This window comes from Canis aureus, chromosome 33 (assembly GCF_053574225.1).
Source record: "Canis aureus isolate CA01 chromosome 33, VMU_Caureus_v.1.0, whole genome shotgun sequence".
Classification (NCBI taxonomy): domain Eukaryota; kingdom Metazoa; phylum Chordata; class Mammalia; order Carnivora; family Canidae; genus Canis; species Canis aureus.
In genome coordinates, this window is record NC_135643.1 from 3,300,692 (window position 1) to 3,321,664 (window position 20,973).

The following is a 20,973-nucleotide window of genomic DNA, read 5'->3' on the forward strand; positions in this document are numbered from 1 at the left end:
GTTAATTAATTAAAAAGGAGAGATGTTGAGGGCAGCTAGGAACCTCTGCCACAGAGGGACAGAATTCAGCCTCAGTTCATAAGCTGCATTGACTTTCTTTGATCAAGTCCTACTGTAAAAGGCTTGAAGTCGCAGTGTGATTCAGTGATCTCAATATAAACCAAGGCTTGGGGTAACTAGTCCCCAAACCAACTAGGCCCATAACATACATTATTAAGGCTTTAAAAATCTCCCTGTATGAAGATGTTACCTGCTGACCAACTTAGTGCATTGGAGGAACGATGAACTCATTCAAAAAAATGCAGAGCCCTTTCTAAGTATAATGGCATGTTTGAATGCTTGCATCTGCTCTCAAATGACATGGGCTTTTCCCTTTACACTATTTCTTCCCACAATTATTGAATTGATTCTCGCGCTAAAGTAGGGAATCTCGAAAATTTCTATGTCAGCTTAGATGATTTGTGTTATTTGCATACGAAAACATGAAGAAATGAGAAAACTACTTGAGTGCAATATACAACCTTATGCTGATTTACTAAAACTTCATCTGTATAAAACAAGATATTAAGGCTGAAATGCCTGAAATTAAGCCTTTTAAGTATTCTAAAAATAGACCTCCTTTTCCTTTTTAGGGAGTTGGAACCAGTGAACAGGCACTGATTGAAGTCTTAACCACCAGAACAAGCAGACAGATGAAGGAGATTGCCCAAGCCTACTACACAGGTGGCTTTCTTTTCTGCTTACTTTTACCCCTGTGCACACACTGATGAGCTGGTGTTGCTTTTCCCAGAAATCCACCAAGCTCTTTTTCACAAGGCATTTTGGGAAGGCAAGACATGAAAGATACATTTTTAAATGGGCTGAGGTCTATGGATTTTCCAAGAAAAGTTGAACATGACCCAAGCCAGAAACTGCAGCCTAACAGTAGCATTGACGCTCTGCACTTATAACATTACCACGATAGTGGATTTTGCTCTTGGCAATCACTGCTTAATTCAATCAACTATTTTCATCCACATTAAGAGATCCAAGTCATTATATATTGCTGTATGTTAAAAGCCACTTAGATTAGCCTCTTGATTTTTCGTGTGGAAAATGAGACGGGCCATTCAGAGAATGTGTGAAGCCTGTGGATTCAGGATAATTAGCTAAAGTCCTAATAGTCTGCTTGTTAGCTGTGTGAAAATGAGAAAGTCCCTGCAGCACTGACACAGACTGCCCAGGGTTAGCATGACTCCACAAGTTACCGCACAGTCCCCGGAGAACTAGTCTCACTTCAGACACCTGCCACAAGCTCAGGGTCCCCAGGCCATGTACCCTTCTGACCAAATAGCAAGGTCAGGTGTTCTCACCACTCCTTAGGGTTCAAGAGCTTGCTAGCATAATTCACAGAATTCAAGAAAGCCCTGTACGATTGACCCCTGCACAACACAAGGGTTAGGGGTGCTGACCCCCTGCATAGTTCAAAATCCACGTATGACTTTTGACTCCTCAATAACTTAACTACTAATAGCCTGCTGTTGACTGGAAGCTTTATTGGTAACATAAACAGTTGACTAACACACACTTTGTATCTTATATGTATTATACGCTGTGTTCTTAAAATGAAGTGAGAGATAAAATGTTTTTTAGAAAATCAAAAGGAAGAGAAAAATTTAAAAATCCACATTTAGGTGGACTGTGCAGTTCACACCGGTTGCTCAAGGGCCACCCGTACTTACAATTATTGTTTTACTCTAAAGAATAGCAATCAGGATCAGTCAAATGAAGACCTGCATTGGAGAAGTCTGAGAGGGTCCCAAATGCAAAGCTGCTGTGTCCTCAAGAGGCATCTCCCTCCCAGCACATCGATCTATAATTACCAACCGGGGAAACTCATTTGATCCTTGGTATCCAGTTTTTTTTGAGGTTTCATTACATAGGCAAGGCTGAATCACCGGCCACGTAACTGTACTCCATCTCCAGGCCCCTCTGTTCCCTGCAGGTTAGGCTGACATCACGTGGCTCAAGGCCCCAAGCCTTCTAATTACACATGTTGATCTTTCTGGGACCAACCCCTACCCTGAATCATCCTGTTAGCATGAACTCAGGTGTGGTTCATGGGGCCTTCCACAAATAACAAAGACACTCCTATTATTTGGGAAATTCCAAGGTTTAGAAGTTCCCTGCCAGGAACCGGGACAAAGAGCAGCCTGAATTCTGCATTATACAACAACAGCGTCCTCTAATCTTCCCCAAGCACCCCAAGGGAGCCACAGTTTCTGTTTGTGTATCAGGGAAGTCCTGCAGTAGGAGAGGTCGAGAAAAGGGATATACTGCCTCCTGGATGGGTGTTCAATAGGTGACTTTGAGAAATTCTCATTGGAAGGTAAATACCTTCACTTGCCTCAATGATAGGTAAATGACTATTTTATTCATGTGTTCATCAGGGAGCCATAAAACCAGAAAGAGCACTAGGCATTTTAATAGAATTTAATATAGAGAATTGTTTACACACCCTTTGGAGAACCGAAAAGCGAAAAGGGAACACAGGGACAGCAGGAGGTCTCAACAAATCCCAGGGCTGGGACAACAGAGGAGATGGGGTTTTCAGAAACTAGAAGCTCATAGGAGAGGCACCACCCTGCCAGTGTTGTTGCCTCAGGGGCTCTGAGGAGTTCAGATCTGTGCGAAAGGGCTGCATCTGGCTAGAGCGGGCCCTCTCTGCCAGTGCTAATTGGCTCATTCTGGGAGCGGAACCTACTGCTGCTGTCAGGATGAAAGGCCTTCACCGCTTTGCCTGCTGTGAATAGCAAACAACTAGCCTGCTCTTCTCTCCTCCTGCCTTCCATCGCCCTCTACCCCAAGTGGTGGAGCCCAGGCAGGGAGTTGGGGCAGGGGAGGGGGGTACAGAAGAGAATTATAATTTACAGTGTCCTAATCCCAGCTCCATAAAGCATACAGGCTGATTTTGGAGTAGATGAGATAATTGCTTAATAATAGCCACAGATGGGCACATTGTAGGTTTTTAAAATATTTGGTTTTCTCAGTTCAATCAGATTTACACGTAAAAAAATCGTCAGAACCAGTGGCTGTATTCCAAGATGCCTTGTTACTTCCTAGTGTTTCTTAGAAGAGTTACTGCTCCATGAGTTGACCCACCCCTTGGTGGCTTCCTGGGATCCAGCATCTACATACAAACAACCCTAAGACGTAAGCTCCATGAAGCCAGGAATTTTGTCTGGCTTTGTTCACTGCTGCAGTAGCTCCAGTGCCCAGAATAGTAGGGGATAAATTCAAGTATGCATTGAATTAATAGCCTCAAGATTGAGATTGTCATCTTAAGAGCCAAGTGAAAGTTCTAGCATTTAGCACTGTCGCTTTGCAAATATGACCTGTGATAATAGTTCGGTTATCAGCAGCCTTGATATCTGTGTGAGGTAAGCTCTCTAAGGCTATAGGAATGGGCCGGCACCTAGGTTACTTTGATTAATAGGGATTAATGATAATTAAGAAGCAAAAGAAGGAAATAGTCCCAGCCATGTGTAGCCAAGATTTACAGAAATTCAGGACACAGCACTACCCTAGGGGTTCACTTGTCCTGTCGCTCCCTCAGCATCAGGCATCCATTGCTCACTATGCTGATCTTTCTTTCTTTCTTTCTTTCTTTCTTTCTTTCTTAGATTTTATTTATTCATGAGAGACACACAGAGAGGCAGAGACACAGACAGAGGGAGGAGCAGGCTCCTGGGGGACTTGATCCCATGACTCCAGGATCAGGACCCGAGCTAAAGGCAGATACTCAACCACTGAGCCATCCAGGCGCCCCAATGCTGATGTTTCTGTTACAGTGACTCCTTTTTTTCCCCTTTCTGCTTCTACTGTTCTTGACAGCACCAAGTAACTTCTCCCACAAGGTATTTGTCTACTCAGCCTTTTATTTGCCCCCATGGTTTATGGCTATTCTTGGCTTCTGTTTTGTGCCTTATTCCTTGGATTCTTACTCCTTTGTTACTGTACTGTCTTTGTCTCTTTTCTGTATGGTTCACTCCCTAAGAGAAGATTCAATGAGCTCAGGAAGACATCATCTAATAGATATTATTTTGGGTGACATTCTCCTACTAGGTCACCTCTTAGGCTGCTGGCTACCTATAGTCAGATGCCAATGCAGTGGGAGTCAGCTACAGCAAGGGTGGTGGTGTCATATAACGTGAAATGGTGGCCCATGTATACAAAATCCATCAAAGTTGGCTACCATCTTGGCTTTTATAAAAGGACCAGGTGTCTTGTGTAGCTTGTCTAGTACAATGACACTATAGAGTCTAAATAGCTGATTTCTAAACTGTTTCTAGTATTTAAAAAAAATTTTCTAATTAGAATGGATAAAATATCACAACTGTTAGATAAAACGATGCCTATTAAGTGTTGTTATTACTTAAATAATTTGTATAAAAATGGATTATGCTTCTTTGAGTGGCTTCAAAAAATTACAGATTTTGTAAAAAAAAAAGACTAAAATCATGCTGGAAGAGTTTCTATTTCAACACAATTCTTGCTATTAAATAATCTCATACCTTCTACAATTGTCTTATGTTGATTTAAAAGGACATTTATATGACATAGAGTTTTATTTTTTTTTAAGATTTTATTTATTTATTTGAGAGAGAAAGAGCATGAGAAGGGGAGAGAGGTCAAGGGAGAAGGAGAAGCAGACTCCTTACTGAGTAGGGAGCCTGATTCAGGGCTCATTCCCAGGATTCTGGAAACATGACCCGAGCCTAAGACAGAAGCTCAACCGACTGAGCCACCCAGGTGCCCCTGACCGTTAGAGTTCTTGAGAATGTTGCAGGCAGAGTTCAAAGAGCTGCCTGGTGTCAGCTACATCTAGGCATATAGTGGCTGTCAGTGAATCACTACCTCATGGATGGAGCAAAAAGAGATTTAAAATCAATGGACATTGCACGATACAGTCTATGCAAGAGAGGCTACAACTAGTTAGTACTAAAATGTGTGAACACACAATTGGCATTTGTCATGGGAAATAGTATATTTTAGGGTACCTTTCTCATTTTTGAGAGGTATCACATAATACTATCTGGCTGTATACATCACAATTAAATTTAGGTTCCATAAAACAGACAGTGGCTCAGATAAGATAAAAATGTATTTCTCCCAGATGTAGAAGAAGTCAGAGACAGGCAATTCTAGGTCTGACATAGTAGCTCCCCAACACTTTCAGACTCAATGCCCCTTCTTGCTTCCTTCCATGCTGCTGCTAAGACCTAGTGCTTGTCTTCAAATCCAAGGTGGTTGCCTGAGCTCTAAGAGTCAGTCTACCGACCAGGCAGTAGGATGGAGGAGGGACATGGCTGTCCCTTATGGAGAGTTCCCGGCAATGTCACGTGTGCTTGCCTACCTCTCGTTGCCAAGAACATAATTGTGGAGCTGTACCTAGCTAAGCGGAAAGCTGAGAATGCAGTCTTAAGTTGTGGGCATTATGTCTTGCTCAAGGACAGTGTTCTGTTACTGTGGAAGAAGGACATAGTAATGAGAAGGCAAACCAGCAGCTTGCCCACCCTGGCTTTTCCATGACACGTACTTTAGTGCCATTGTCAGATAAAGTGGACCATGATTTCATTCAAAATGCCAGTTCTTTCTGTTCTTCTGCATCTACCACAACACACACGACAGTAAGAGTTATGAGAAGAATGTATCCATATCAGAAAAGCACCAGGAGGGTAAAAACAGAAGCAAGATTTATTTTATCAGGTACTCATTCTTTGCCAATGTTGACATTTACGCTTTTCTCTGTTTTGTAATAATGTTTTCCAGTTTGTCAAGGCTTAATTTATTCTTATTTGGTTTCAGTATATAAGAAGAGTCTTGGAGATGATATTAGTTCTGAAACATCTGGTGATTTCCGGAAAGCTCTTTTGACTTTGGCAGATGTAAGTTTTAATTTTTTTATTACCTAGCTGCCTGATAAGCTGTGTGCTTGATAAAAAAATTTTTAAGGAGTTTAAAAATAACCAAACAGAGACAATGAGATTGCAATTTTCCTCGTGAAATAATTTGTTCATTTTACATTTTCATTTCTGGACTCCAAAGAATATATATTTCTTTTGTCAGCATTTATATTAGGTAGGAAACTTGATATGGAAAAATTATCTTCAGAAATGAGTGTATCAGTCTCTGGATTAAAAAAAAAAACAAGAGCTGCAAAAATAAAAATAAACAAAAAATGACTTGTTGCAACTTTATCTTTGCTACCTTTGGAAGAATTGCTAAACCGTTTGTCAGTATATGACCACATGAGGCCACATCTAGCTCTCCCTTCTCAGGAGGTTCATGACTTTATAATAAAAGTGATAAGGTCAAGGTTGAGGTATAACCACAGATGTGTATAAGAGAGGCAGTAATTTAAGCCACATTTCACTGTCTTCTTTCAGCTGATTTACACAACTCTTAATGTGTGAGAAAATCCCAACAATGGCCCCGGCCTGAAGCTAGAAATAGTACTTGTCAACGTGAGGCATTATGCCACAAGAAAACAATTTATCATAATATAGTTTTCATTATTTTAAATAGTAAAAACCTTAGAGATTGAGCCCAGAAACTCAAATTTATGAGGCATTGCGGCAAACAAACACTCTCAGAGGTTTATGTGCATAAGTGTACACCCATTTGCACGCGCACACAAGCACACAACACCCATAGGAGGCAGCAGAGAGTAGGGCTTCAGGGCAGGTGGTTAGAATCCAATGGACCTGAACTCTCAGGCTCCTCTGCTACCTACTAGCTTTGTTTGAACAAACGACTTTAAGCCTTAAAACCTTTGTTTTCACATCTGTAAAATTAAAATAAGAGTACCAACCTCAGGGGGTTTTGTGTAGATTGAGGGTGTGGGTGCAAACAGTACTTCGCACATAAAACGTGATTATTAGTAGTAGTAGCAGTGGGTCGGCATTTTTCTTACTGGAGCAGGCTGCACAATGGAACAGAACAGAGGCAGTCTACCCTTAGAAACGACAGACACCCACCATTTGCTTCAACGTGGGTGGACCTGGAGGGTATTATGCTGAGTGAAGTAAGTCAATCGGAGAAGGACAAACATTATATGTTCTCATTCATTTGGGGAATATAAAAACTAGTGAAAGGGAATAAGGGGGAAAGGAGAAAAAATGAGTGGGAAATATCAGAAAGGGAGACAGAACATGAAGACTCCTAACTCTGGGAAACGAACTAGGGGTGGTGGAAGGGGAGGTGGGTGGGGGGTTGGGGTGACTGGGTGATGGGTACTGAAGGGGGCACTTGACGGGATGAACACTGGGTGTTATGCTATATGTTGGCAAATCGAACTCCAATAAAAAATATATACAGAAAGAAAAAGGCGATCTAACAGCAGAATGGCGGCAGCTCTGAAAAGGAAAAGAAATCTTGTGGAAACCAGACAGGCGTACAAGGAGCTAATGTTTGAAGATGGGAATAAATGCATTTAAAACATATTAGAGCCAAACATTTCGTTCACCAAAAATTTCCAAAAAAATTCAGGCAATTCCCTTTTCCTATCTCTCATCTTTCTACGATGTGCTGAGGGTCTGTGCACAAGCACAGATGCACACTTTGTTCCTGAGGCCTCCACATTCGAGTTGGTGGCAACCTTCGAGGGCTCTGTTTTTTAATAAACTTTATTTTTAAGAGCATAACAATCTTTTATTTTTAGATTTCCAGAAAAGTGGGGCAGAAAGTACGTTATTGCATATTATCATTGGTGAACGAAAACTGATACATTCTTGTTAACTAGAGTCCATAGAGGTACATTTAGGTTTCACTCATGGGTTTGGACAAATGTATAATGTCATGTATCCTCCGTTACAGTATCACAGAGAGTAGTTTTACTGCCCTAAAATTCCTGGCCTCCAACTCTTCATCCTTCTCTTTCTTTAAAAACCCTGGCAATCACTGATCTTTTTACCATCTCTATTTTTTTGCCTTTTCCAGAATGTCATATGGTGGGAATCACAGAGCAGGGTGCCTCTTCAGATTGGCTTCTTACATTTATTAATATGCTAAGTGTCTTTCATGGCTTGATAGCTCTTTTTCTTTTCATCACTGAATACTATTCCATTGCATGGATATACGACGGTGTGTTTCACCCGTTGAAGGCATCTTGGTCTTTTCCAAGCTTTGGCAATTAGGAGTAAAAACTGCTAACGTTCATGTACGAGTTTTTGTGTGGACTTAAGTTTTCAGCTCACTTGGGTGAATATCAAGGAGCACAGTCGCTGGATTATAGTTAAAGAATGGTTGGTTTTGTAAGAAGTGGTCAAACTGTCTTCCAAAGTGGCTTTATCAATTTGCATTCCTGCTCGAAAAGAGTGACAGTTCCAGTTGTTCCAAATTCTTCCTGGCATTTGGTATTGTCAGGGTTTTGGATTTTAACCAGTCTAATAGGTATGTAGTGGTATTTTCTTGTTTATTTAATTTTCGGTTCCGTAATGACATATAATATTGAGCATCTTTTCATGTGCTTTCTTGCCAACTGTATATCTGATGCCTGTGCAGATCTCTTGCTTGTTTTATAATTAGGTTTTCGTTGCTTAAGTAAGTGTTAAGAGCTCCTAATATATTTTGGATATAAGTCCTGCATCCGATGTGTGTTTGTAAATATTTTTTCCCAGTCTGTGGCTTGTCTGTTCATCCCCTTAAGGTCTTTGAGTTTTCAGAGGAAGAGATTCATGTGATTTGTTACAAACTTCGTGGCTGGTGTACTCAGAGCCAGAACAGGAGCCCTGAGTGCCTGATTCCTCTGTGCTTCTTGGCCTCCACTGGAGAAAAACGTCTAAAATGTCCTGCTGATTGAAATACTGAGCATTAGAATCTTCTGTCTTTAAAAGGGATTGCCTAAATAAATAAATAAATAAATAAATAAATAAATAAAATAAAATAAAATAAAATAAAATAAAATAAAATAAATAAAAGGGATTGCCTTTGTCTTCATCTTCCCTGTTTAGGGCAGAAGAGATGAAAGTCTGAAAGTGGATGAGCATCTGGCCAAAAAGGATGCCCAGGTCAGTAATAGAGCAAAGAAAACAACCCTGTAACCAGTCTCCCGTTTGACTGCCTTTTCATTGGTGAGGCACCAACAGAGGCTGTCCTCTCATGTCCCCTCTGGAGGTGCAGCCTGAAGGCTGGGCATCACCCACCCCTAGTTTTCTGTCTCCCCCAGTGGGGTTTCTTCTGGCTCCACCTCCCTGACTCTCAGATTCCTAGTCTGCTAATAGTGAAGGCCTTGGGTGAGAGATGATCTCGCTAACCTCTGCCACCAAGTAAACTTCCCATTCTTCTTGGTCCGACACCCTCCTACTGAGAGAACAGAGGGAGGGAGAGATTGTGTCCATAATAACATTCTAAGTCTTCCTTCTTGTCTGATAGATTCTCTATAATGCTGGGGAGAACAGATGGGGCACAGATGAAGATAAGTTCACTGAGATCCTGTGTTTAAGGAGCTATCCTCACCTGAAACTGAGTATGCGCTCACATTACAATCCTTTTTACTTCGTGTTGTATTTGCAAATGTTTGGGGGTTTAATATGCAAAATTCTGGAAAATGAAGTTAAAAATTGCAAAGGCTCTTCCGTTTGTATGTATAAACAATTCCGGAGAATACATGGGGAGCTGTGTTCCAACTCAAGGCAGAAGTGACCCTCCTCTTGTCTTTCCTGAAGGCTGAATGCATTACCTAGTGAGTGACAGGTGACAGATGGAAGAGGGACAACAGGGAGAAGAAATGGGGGAGCCCTCTGGGGTAAAAGCAGAGAGGAATAATTTCCAGTGATACAGAGGAGCCTGAAGGCAATGCTTCCAATCCACCTCTTCCCTAGTTAGTCGCTTTCCAGAAAAAACAGGTTATCTGTTAATGTGTTTACAAGGATTAACATTCAGCTCTTTCTGATGTGATGATAAATGGGGAAAGGCGGCATAGTTCTTTCGGGCAGACCAACTATTACACGGAACTGCCAAGCACCCACCTCCTGACACTCATGTATCTCCCTGAACCTTTCTGGAAACAACAGCACCCAGAAGCCCAGAACTCTGCTTGCTATGAACAGCTGACTTGGCTTCCAGGTGCTGGTTGAGCGAGCTACCATAGTGCATGACTAGGCTTATGCTGAGTTGATGGAAAAATGAGGAAACATAAGGATATTACTATGACATTTTAGTTCTGAGATTGCCCTTCCTTAATTTTGGCATTAAAGTTTCACTTATTTTATAAAATAATGGTAATAGTATATTTTAGTTGCTTTATTAGCATCTTTATTTGAAAATAAAAACCAAACAATCCTAGATTTCTCTCCAAAGTCTTTTTCAAAATTTCCTCAGGAAAAATTTACTTGGCTTTCAAAAAAAAAAGAAAAAAGAAAAAAAAATTTACTTGGCTTTCAAAGTATGTCTGTGTACTTAGTGACATATAGATTTTGCTTTTTGGCAAAAACTGATCAAGACATTTGAATGCCTTCTGGTGAGTGAGTAGGCCATGCTGCCTTAGGAAATGATTTACTCTGCAGAAAGAAATCTTCATAATTAAGATTTCTTCAGCAGATAAAGCATATTTGACTAACAACCACACTATTATTATAGCAGCACACCAGGTGCTGCTATAATTTAAAAGCAGCCCACCTGGGCAGCCCAGGCGGCTCAGCGGTTTAGCGCCGCCTTCAGCCCAGGGTGTGATCCTGGAGATCCGGGTTCGAGTCCCACGTCAGGCACCCTGCATGGAACCTGCTTCTCCCTCTGCCTGTGTCTCTGCCTCTCTCTCTCTCTCTGTGTCTCTCATGAATAAATAAATAAAATCTCTTTTTAAAAAGTAGCCCACCTTATTAGATAAGTTATTTTTCATTTAACTTTTCAGGCTATTTTAAATTCTATCAGCCTGGGAAGGGGGAGGAGAGAAGAGAGAAAGAAATCATTGAAGAAAATGGCCTATGGAATTTCGGTTTTATTGTAGATGATATTTTAAAAAAGAGGCAAAACTTCCATGCTCAAATTTTGATGGTTTGAAAAGGAGTTTTTGAGTTTGACACTTAACAACTTGCATATCAAATAAAAAACTGGAATATATTCAATTGTGGTCAGATGGGATGCTTTAAATATTTTTGTGGTGCCGCTTTGTAGCATTTGATGAATACAGAAATATTAGCCAGAAGGACATTGAGGACAGCATCAAAGGAGAATTGTCTGGGCATTTTGAAGACCTACTGCTGGCAATAGGTAAGCCCTCAAGTGCTTATAAACCGAGTTACTTTGCACTTGTTTTCAACCAATGTGAAGATTCAGTCCTTCCTATAAGAATCCTGACTGATCCATCTTTATGCTCCCACAGTGCACAAAATATGTTCAACAAATATGTTAAATGAATGCATGAAGAAGTTATCTTTTTAGGTTTTACTTTGCCTTTTAACTTTGTATTAGTTTATCACCATGCTTGGATTGTAAACTCCTTGAGAGATGAAAATATTACATTTCTGTTGGCATTTTTATTAAGGCTTGTTGAAAACTGAATAATCTCATAATTTACTAAATTTAGTAATTTACCATATTTGGTTAGTTTTGGAAGATATCAGTAGCTCCCAAAGCTGAGCCCAGGTCAGAACCATAGGTCTCCTCCCTCTTGGCCAAGCTAACTGGGTGTAGTGCACAGAAAATCAGTCACAGACCCAAGCTGGTCCTGGAGACATATGGGTTAACAAGCAGGCACAAACACCGTTATGTAAGCGGATTGGTCTTTGGGCCCAAGTTATTTATCAGCAGTCGAAGACGCTAGAAATGGAGCAATGGTACACCCTAGGGAGTTATCAATGTAAGTGTAGGTGTTGGTGTGTCTGGATTCTGGAGATGAGTGAGCTGCTGTGGGAGCTTCTTTGGCAGGTAATTATATTTTCCCCATGACTAAAGATAATGACTGTGCTAAAGGTCTGTGCAAAAATGATGTGATAAGCCTTTGAAATTCAGGTGAAGCATTCACCTCTCCATTCTAAATAAAAGCCAGTAGTGATGGGGGGGGGTGGAGTGGGATGGTTACTCAAATAATCTTTTTAAAAAACATACTACCGTAGATTAACTCAATTTCTATTAAGTGAAATTGAACATTACTTTGCTTTTTATAACAGTTCATTGTGCCAGAAACATGCCTGCCTTTTTGGCTGCAAGACTGCATCAAGCTTTAAAGGTAGGTCTGGAAATTTCATATCCATTCTCAGTCTCCCTCAAGGAGAATATAAAAAGAAGTTGCATAATATTGATGGAATTTCATGTCCTTTTCCTCCTCGGAGGAGTACTCGTTTGTCTCGTAAGTTGATAGTATCCTAATCATTCTAGAGATAGTAAAGGAGTAGTCAGTAAAACTTGTTCTAGAACACCAAACCTCAAACCTGACTCATTAGGTCTGGTGGCCTCTCCAGCTGCTTTTCTTAAAAAAAAAACAAAAAAACAAATGGAGTCAGTAGCCTTTTCTATAGAAATCCTGCACTTTCATGTCTGTTACTGCTGCTAGACGGTGAGGTCTGTGAGTACAGGGGATTTTCTGGCTTTCAGGCCCTTGCCCAGAGCCTGGCACATGAGAAAATGCTTTCTTCAGTCTCTTGACTGGACATTTCCTATAGAGGTCCACATGTGCCTTCAAAGTGACATCCAAAGTGAACGCTTCCTGTCCCTCACCTCACCACCCACCAAGGCTGCTCTCTGTCCCGTGTTCACTCACTTCAGTGGGGAGCCCCGACAGGAGCTAGCCTTGCCCGACTCTCTGAAGTTCTACTATTCCTGCTAATCCTTACCCTTTGTGCCTCAGCCACCTTGGCCTTCTTTCTGTCCTTGACCATGCCAAGTGTCTTCCCACATCATTGTCTTTGTGTTTGTTGCCCTCTCTGCCTGGAATGTACCTCCTCCAGGTCTACCTGTGGCTCATCTCTTCTGAGAAAGGTCTTTCCTGACTAAACAGGCTGATTGGCTTTCTTTTGGTCACAACCCATTTCATATTTCTTATTAATAACGTGTTAACTTTCTTTACTGTCCATCTCTATCCGTTAAAACGTCAATTCCATGCAAATAGAGATGAATCTGTGCTCTTCACTACCATATGCACAGTGCATGGAAGCATGTCTGGCAGGTAGTAGATTCCTTCATCTGGTTGATTACTTCAGCCCGAGGCAGACCTTTCCCAATCCTTGATCTATTTTAGGCCCTCCTAACGCACACCCCCATAGTACCCAAGATTTCCTGTATGTTGGATTATGTGGCATATTCTTTACAAAGTTGGAAGCCTAGCAGGGATATCTCATTTCTGTTTTCAGCATTTGGCATGGTGATGGCACAGAATAAGCACTCAATAAATATTTCTTGACTATATGAATGATGAAGTTTGATGACAAATGAGTGAAGAAGAGTCACTGTGGTTGAATATTTTGTGCACCATTATCTGTTTCCTATAAATACAGATCTATATGTTGTTTTGTGACCAGTGAGATTTGTACTGTGGACACCTGTATTTCTTAACAGGGTGCTGGAACTGATGAGTTTACTCTGAACCGAATAATGGTTTCCAGATCAGAAATTGACCTTTTGGACATTCGAGCAGAGTTTAAGAAGCATTATGGCTATTCCCTATATTCAGCAATTAAAGTAAGTCTCATCTTAAAAATAGTGAAATACATTTTGCCTTTCTCTATTTGTCCACTTTTCTGTATAATCCTTAAAACATAGAGATACGTGACTGAGTTTTCTTTCTCCCTGCCAACGTATAAATGTGTTTTCTGAGTTTAAAATAGTGGTCACAAAATGTCTCCTAAAGATAGTGATTATTTTTAACTCTAAAATCCCAGGCACATAATAGATACTCAACATTTTTTTTTGGTTTAGTGGCCACTAATTGTTCTTCTTTTGTGAATTGTATATGCAAGTCATCTACCTGATTTTTATATTACAGTATTTTTTATTCTTTTTATTTCAGTTTTTCTTTATGACAATAGAAGGAAAACAAAATACATGTTTTAAATTTCCTACTTTTACCTGAAGTCTAGTTGACATACAATGTCACATTAGTTTCAGGCATAGTTAAATTTCCTCTTGTTTTACTCAAAATATAGATAGCATGGTTCTGTACTTTGGAGCTCATCTCATTTCAGTTAATAGGAACTTTCTCATTCTTTTAACAGCTGCATATCACTCCATTATTTATATATTTGCACCCACCATACCAATAAATGTTTCCAGTTTCTTGCTATTGTAAACAGGGCTGTGATATGCATACCCATTTTCGTAAGGCACAAGTGTATCTAAGGGATAAATTCTGGTAAGTTTGCAGGATTGCTGAGGCAGATGTAAAGGACACATGTAATCTTGGTAAATATTACCAATGGACTTCCCTTTTCACATAAATTGATCAACTAGATTCATTCATCAAAACAAATCCTTTTTTTCTTTCAACTGGAACTTTTCTCTTAACACTAAATCTTTGCAGGAGGAGATGCATGCTTAAATTGAAATCGGGAACTTACTCAAAAAGGCAGCTCTCAGACTGTGCCTGAGGCTTAGAGCAGATTTCATCCACTCATACTCAATACAATTTAAATCCATTCTGACACATTAAAATAGTTTCAATCAACACAGGAAAATTTAATAACATTAACCATATTGTACTATATCTAAGGCAGAAAAGTAGACTCTTATATTTTATAAAGATTGCCAGTAACAAGGTTGAATCACAAAGAAGGTCTTCAATTCACCCTCAGCAAACTAGAAAATCAAATTAACCATTAGTTCTCCCTCCCTCGGTGGCTGGCTAATTGAGGCTTATTATATTAGGATACATCTCAGCTATGTGGTGCCTTGATAGGAAAGAAAATTCATTGCTGAAGAATTCAGTTTGTAATTTAAAATTGCGTGAGGAAAAAAAATAAAATAAAATTGCATGAGTTTTCCTCATCTCTATCACCTAATGTACATTTTTTAAAAAATGAAATGTTAAGGTTGGATCAGGGAAAAAAAGAGAGAGCTTCAGCTAGATCAATAAGTATGAAACAAATTAAAAAGGAGGTCAAAGACTACCTTCCTAAAAACCCCAGGATTTGCTAGACTCACAGGTGAGCTTCACCAAACTTTGAAGGAACAGATATTCCTATCGTATGCAAGTTGTACCAGAAGGCAGGAAAAATGAGAGCTGCCTAGTTCATTTTATGAATTTAGTATAATCTCTTTTAAGATTGTATTTATTTTATTTATTTGACAGAGAGAAAGAGAGAGCACACAAGCAGAAGGAGGGGCAGAGGGAGAGGGAGAAGCAGGCAGGCTATCACGGAGCAGGGAGCCCAACATGGGTCTTGATCCCAAGATCCCTGGATTGTGACCTGAGCTGAAGGCAGATATTAAACTGACTGAGCCACCCATGTGCCCCAAATTTAGTATAATCTTGATTCCAAAGACAGAGGACAAAGAAAATGACAAATTCATTTCACTTATGAATATAGATAGCAAAGAGCCAATTGACTGAATGTATCAGTTTATTAAAAAATAATACATCAAAATCCAGTGAGGTTTAACCCAGGAGTAAAAGGATGGCTCAACATCAGAAAGTTAATGTGATTGCCCACATTCCACACATATAAAAGATAATTTTATAATTATTTCAGTCTTTGTAGGAAAAGCTTTTGGAAAGGGAGCAATACCTATTTATTGTAAGAAAAAAACATTTAACCAAATTAAAAATAGAAGCAAACCTCCTTAAATTGATAAAGCTTGTATACCAACATATTATAGCAAGTACATACTTAAACTCAGTGGAGAAACTTTAGATATAGTTCCTTTAAGATAGGGATCAGAACAATAATACTTCCTACATACTAATAAATACTATACTAATATACCTTAGTACTGTCTCAGAGAGGACTAGGGGGCCTAGAGAGTACTGGATAGGAAGGAAAAAATGTGTAAGGATGAAATGGAAGAGTTGAAGCTTTCATTATTTTCAGTAAATACAATCATATTTCTAGAAAAATCAGCAGGAATTATAAATTATCATCAGTAATAAAAATTCAGCAGTGTTGCCAGATAAAGATCAACCTATCAAAATGAACAGTATTTCTTATACTATATCATCAAAATTAAGATACCATTCATAATAGAAATGAAAAACTATAAACTATTCAGGAATTCACTGGACCAAGACTACATAATGATGGAGAAAACTTAAATACTGTTATGAACACCATAACATATGTCAATAAATGGAGAGATAGTTCACTTGAGTGATGTGATAGGTTATTATAAAGATGTCAGTTATTTCTCAAAGTAAGCTATAAATCAAATGCAATTTCAATCAACATTCCAGCTGGATTTGTTTGAGGACCTGGATTGACTTACTCTAACATTTATATGAAAGAATGAAGATTCATGACTAATCAACCTTAAATACAAAGAGTAAAGATAGGGAAAGGGATAGTCCTACTAGAGACTGACATGGTACAAAGTGATTATTAATTGTTTTAGATGTAGTTTTGGATTAAGAACACAAATGAATCAATGGAACAAAATGGAGACCTCAGAGACAAATCCAATTGTTTGTGGAAACATATGGGCTAGAAGGGGCACCATAAATCAGTAGGGGAGGGACAGATTATTTAGTAAAAATATATTGGGAAACCTGGTTGACTCTATAGCAAAAACTAAGACTGGATCCTACCTAACACCATATCACCTGTAAACTGGAGATGAACTAAAAAACAATATATAAAAAAAAAAAAAAAAAAAAATATATATATATATATATATATATATATATATATATATATATATATATATATATATAAAACAATATATAAAAGATAAAAGTATAAAGTTAATCCAAGAAAAAATAAGAATTACCTTTGTGACCCAGAAGCAGGGAACAAATTTTTGAACAACAAAAGCATAAATCACATTGCAAGAAACAACAAACAAATAAAGGTACATTATTAAATATAAAATATATCAAATAATCTCGTTACGTTTTCAATACTGATGAACAGGATCTTTTTATAAAAAGAAATATTTTATTTATTTATTCATGAGAGACAGAGAGAGAGGCAGAGACACAGGCAGAGGGAGAAGCAGGCTCCCCACAAGGAGCTCGGTGTGGAACTCGATCCCAGGACTCCAGGACCATGCCCTGAGCCACCTAGGCGTCCCAAATAGGATCTTTTTGATGCTTAAATTTCCATAATTCAGCAGCTAGAGTACCATTTCATATATTACCTGACCTTTCATTTTGTCTTCCTCTTTTGCCTGTAGTTTAGACATTTCTCTCTGTTCATTAACACTTTTCTCAGGTGATAACAGTTGGGGATGGGTGGTAAGAGGAGAGAAAGGAAGTAGGTGAAAAACAACTGTGTCTGTCTTATTACTTAATAGTAAGATATTAATACAAAATTTCATTTTCTTGGTAGATTTCATTGAGCAACAAATTAAGTGGCTATTTAATAAATAACACAATTCCAGGGTCTTTTAATGGAAAACATAGTAGCCATCCTCAATTCGTAGTCCATGTAGAGATGAGCATAAAAAAAACACTTAGAAGAAGATAATATGAAACAACATACAATTAAATACTAGTTTATGCAATCCAGAGGATAGTAATGTAGGAACTGAAAGTAAAGAAGTTTGGGATTAGATAGGGAATGTTTCCTGGGGAAATGAGTCTTAAGCCTTCCTTTCAGGTTTAATAAGCTTGTGTTGAGTGCCTCCTGTGGGGCAAGTGCTATGGTGCTCAACAGGGACTCAGGTGAATGCTTTAGGAATGTGTATATGGTAAGGAGTAGGACAGAAAGAAGTAGTAAGGCACTAGATCGATTTGGGGGTCCACCCTGGGGAATACTGAAAGACAAAATCTGAGTGGCAAGATGAATTCAGTTAAAAAAGAGTTTTGAGACCACAGAATTTGTATTTCATCCATTCAATTAAAAATACTTACTGAATGCATATTGTGTGCCTTACTGAGGGTTATAATTACAAGCAAAGTAAAAAAAAAAAAAAAAAAAGTTTCCTGTCCTTATGGAATTACAAATAAATGTAAAATTACAACTATGTTAAACATAAAGGAAAGAGACACTGTGCTGTAAGACCATATGATAGGAGGACAACCTATAGGAAAAGCTTCTATGAGAAAATTATGATTCAGATCTGAAAAAGAGTGGACAAAGTTTGTCAGGTCGGAGAGTCAGTAGAGCATTCTAACAAAAGGAAATGGAATTACAAGTGGAAAGACCTCATAGTAAGGAGACATGATGAAAAATAAGGCTGGGGGGACCAGATCACCCAAGACCATTTTGGCAATGTTTAAGGATCTTGTCTTTAGCCCAAGAATATTGAAGAGTTTTCATTTTAAGTGCATAGTGTCGTGATCAGAAGTACATTTTGAAAAGATCCCTGTGGCCATGGGGAATGAATTGGACATAAGAAAGGAGAGATTTAGGGGTACTGAGTTATTTTATTAGTCATACTGGAGCTGCTATGACTGAGTAATGCAAAGTACTAATGCAAAGAGAGCAAAGAACAAAAAGTCAAAAGATATTTAGAAATTAAAACTTCGGGGACTTGATGTGATATCTTGGTGTAAGGAACAAGAAAAAAAAAGGTGTCAAGGATGGCTCCCAGGTTTTTAACTTGGGATCAGATAGTGGTGCTAAGACCTACAAGAAGGTTAGGCTTTAGGTTTTTGTTTTTGTGTCTTGTTTTCTTTTACTTTTTGGGGAGTGGGAGAGAAAGTTCATGAGTTTGGTTTTGCACTCATTGAGTTAGAAATGTCTTTGAAATATGTAAGTAGAATTGTCAGGTCAGTAGCTAGTGGTATGAGATATATTTTCAGAGTCAATTATGTTACTGAAAGTTGGACATGAATGATATCCTCTAAGGAGAAAATATAAATTAAGAAGAGAAGAAAGCTTAGAAGTGAGATTTAAGCATTACTCACAATTAATGGCTGGATAGGTGAGGGTGAGCCTGCAGAAGACAAATGTAAGGATGCCAGAGAGGAAAAAGGAAAAGCCAGGACTACTTACAGAAAAAGTAAGGGCTTGGTGGACATGGTGGCCATTGGACTTGATTTACAAAGCAATAAGAATTAACACCTTGGAGAATACAGTTGATGAATCTAGAGCCAAGGAAACTAGTGACAAGAGATGTGAGCCTAGAGTAGATTTGCCATGGTCAGAATGGAGAGAATAAGTTAAAAAACACTGCAAAGAAATAATCAGCAGGATGGATTAAATGTAGAGGATGAAAAGATGGGATAAAAGTCGGGAGAAGAGAGAATTGTTGGTGGCACTGTTAAAAACACACCAATAGAGACAATTAGTTTCTTTTTTTTTTTTTTAATTTTTTTATTTATTTACTTATGATAGTCACAGAATGAGAGAGAGAGAGGCAGAGACACAGGCAGAGGGAGAAGCAGGCTCCATGCATCGGGAGCCTGATATGGGATTCGATCCCGGGTCTCCAGGATCGCGCCCTGGGCCAAAGGCAGGCGCCAAACCGCTGCGCCACCCAGGGATCCCGAGACAATTAGTTTCTTAAGAGCAATTAATATGGCCTAATCTTAATTAGGGTTGGCCTAGGGTTGGAGCCTGCCGCGACGAAAAGGGAGCCAAGGGCCTATGGAAAGTGCCGGGGGGCCCCCACTGTGCACCTCACCTCTTCGGATCCAACCCCCTACCGTGGGCTGAGGTGGCCCACCCCAGGGGCCAGCCATCCGGGTCCTTGAGGCACCCATCTGCAGGAAGAACAGGGGTGCTTTCCCTCAAGACGGCTGGCGGGCCTTCCCAAGGAAGGATGGACTGCCCACACCTGCGGCGCACAATTAAATTTTATTTTTGCTGATTTTGAAAAAAAAAAAAAAAAAAGATGTATAGAGGTAGGAGAAAGGATGGACGTTTGTTTAGCATCAACAGTGGATCAGAAGTTATATATAGCTCTGTTAAGCTACTTGGATGTATTTTCTTGCCTAACTGATAGAACTGCTAAAAATTGTTTACAGCTTGGTCAGAGATGGCTAACGGGAGCTGTTTTAATACACAAGTAGAGCATTGTTGGCTTATCAGCAGTTTCAGAGATTATTACATATGGTAGAGCAAGACTTAGAAAAACCAATAGAAAAAGAGCTACAATCTGTATAAAACAGGAGAATGTATAGTAATGCCTGGGTGTCTCATTATGAAAGCAATGCATAATCTCTTCGCTAAATGATCCTTCTTTATGCCTTCCTTTGCATTACTACTAACTCTCATATTTATCCTGATGTGAAACTTAAGCGATAAGGAGGGCTCACTGTTTGAGTTGCTTTGAATAGAATAAGAACAATGTGAGGATTTTAGGCAGTCTAGATTAAAAGCCAAGTTTAACCACCAATGCTATGCAAAAGTTTTACCTGTTTTGCATGGCAAACAGGCATCTTTGTACATTAGGCCTCAAACTCACGTGATATCTGTTCTGAACCAAGATGTATTTTGGCAGCTTAGAGGAAAGGAACTGGAAAGTATACTCTTTGGGAGTGTAGTTTGTTTCAGTTTCTTAAATCAGGCAGTATAGTATGGTGTTAAGGCACCAGGCTATCTGGCTTGAATCCTACTTCTGTTGCTTATTCTCTATTTGATTTAGTTTCCTAACCTCTGTTTTTCTCATTTCTCATTAAATGGACATACTTAGGGCACCTACTGCATAGAGTTAAAAGGATTATAAGATTAAAGTAGTTAACCCTTAGAAGAGCAAGCATATGATGAATATTAATATAGTATTATTAAAATTGTCATTTTTAAAGTTTTATTAGAAAAGTAATATAATGTCACACAATTGATGCAATCAATCTTATTTATTATCTTTTTATTTTATTTTTATTTTTTTTAAGATTTTACTTATTGATTCATGAGAGACACAGAGAGAGAGGCAGAGACATAGGCAGAGGGAGAAGCAGGC

The 20,973-nt window shown here is 39.1% G+C and overlaps 1 protein-coding gene and 1 pseudogene across 5 annotated transcripts in view; one reads left to right on the forward strand and one right to left on the reverse strand.

The window, feature by feature from the left end:
- LOC144304151 (coiled-coil-helix-coiled-coil-helix domain-containing protein 2 pseudogene) overlaps positions 1-20,973 on the reverse strand; it is a 176,556-nt pseudogene that overhangs the window by 26,231 nt on the left and 129,352 nt on the right. The window lies entirely within an intron of this gene.
- The window catches only part of ANXA3 (annexin A3), a 43,558-nt gene that overhangs the window by 21,843 nt on the left and 742 nt on the right, over positions 1-20,973 (forward strand). For all 4 annotated transcript variants that reach the window (XM_077882616.1, XM_077882618.1, XM_077882617.1 and 1 more), the window contains 7 exons: positions 633-723; positions 5,848-5,927; positions 8,994-9,050; positions 9,415-9,508; positions 11,155-11,250; positions 12,150-12,208; positions 13,534-13,656. In XM_077882616.1, coding sequence (XP_077738742.1) covers positions 633-723; positions 5,848-5,927; positions 8,994-9,050; positions 9,415-9,508; positions 11,155-11,250; positions 12,150-12,208; positions 13,534-13,656 — 600 coding nt within the window. The remainder of the gene's footprint in view (positions 1-632; positions 724-5,847; positions 5,928-8,993; positions 9,051-9,414; positions 9,509-11,154; positions 11,251-12,149; positions 12,209-13,533; positions 13,657-20,973) is intronic.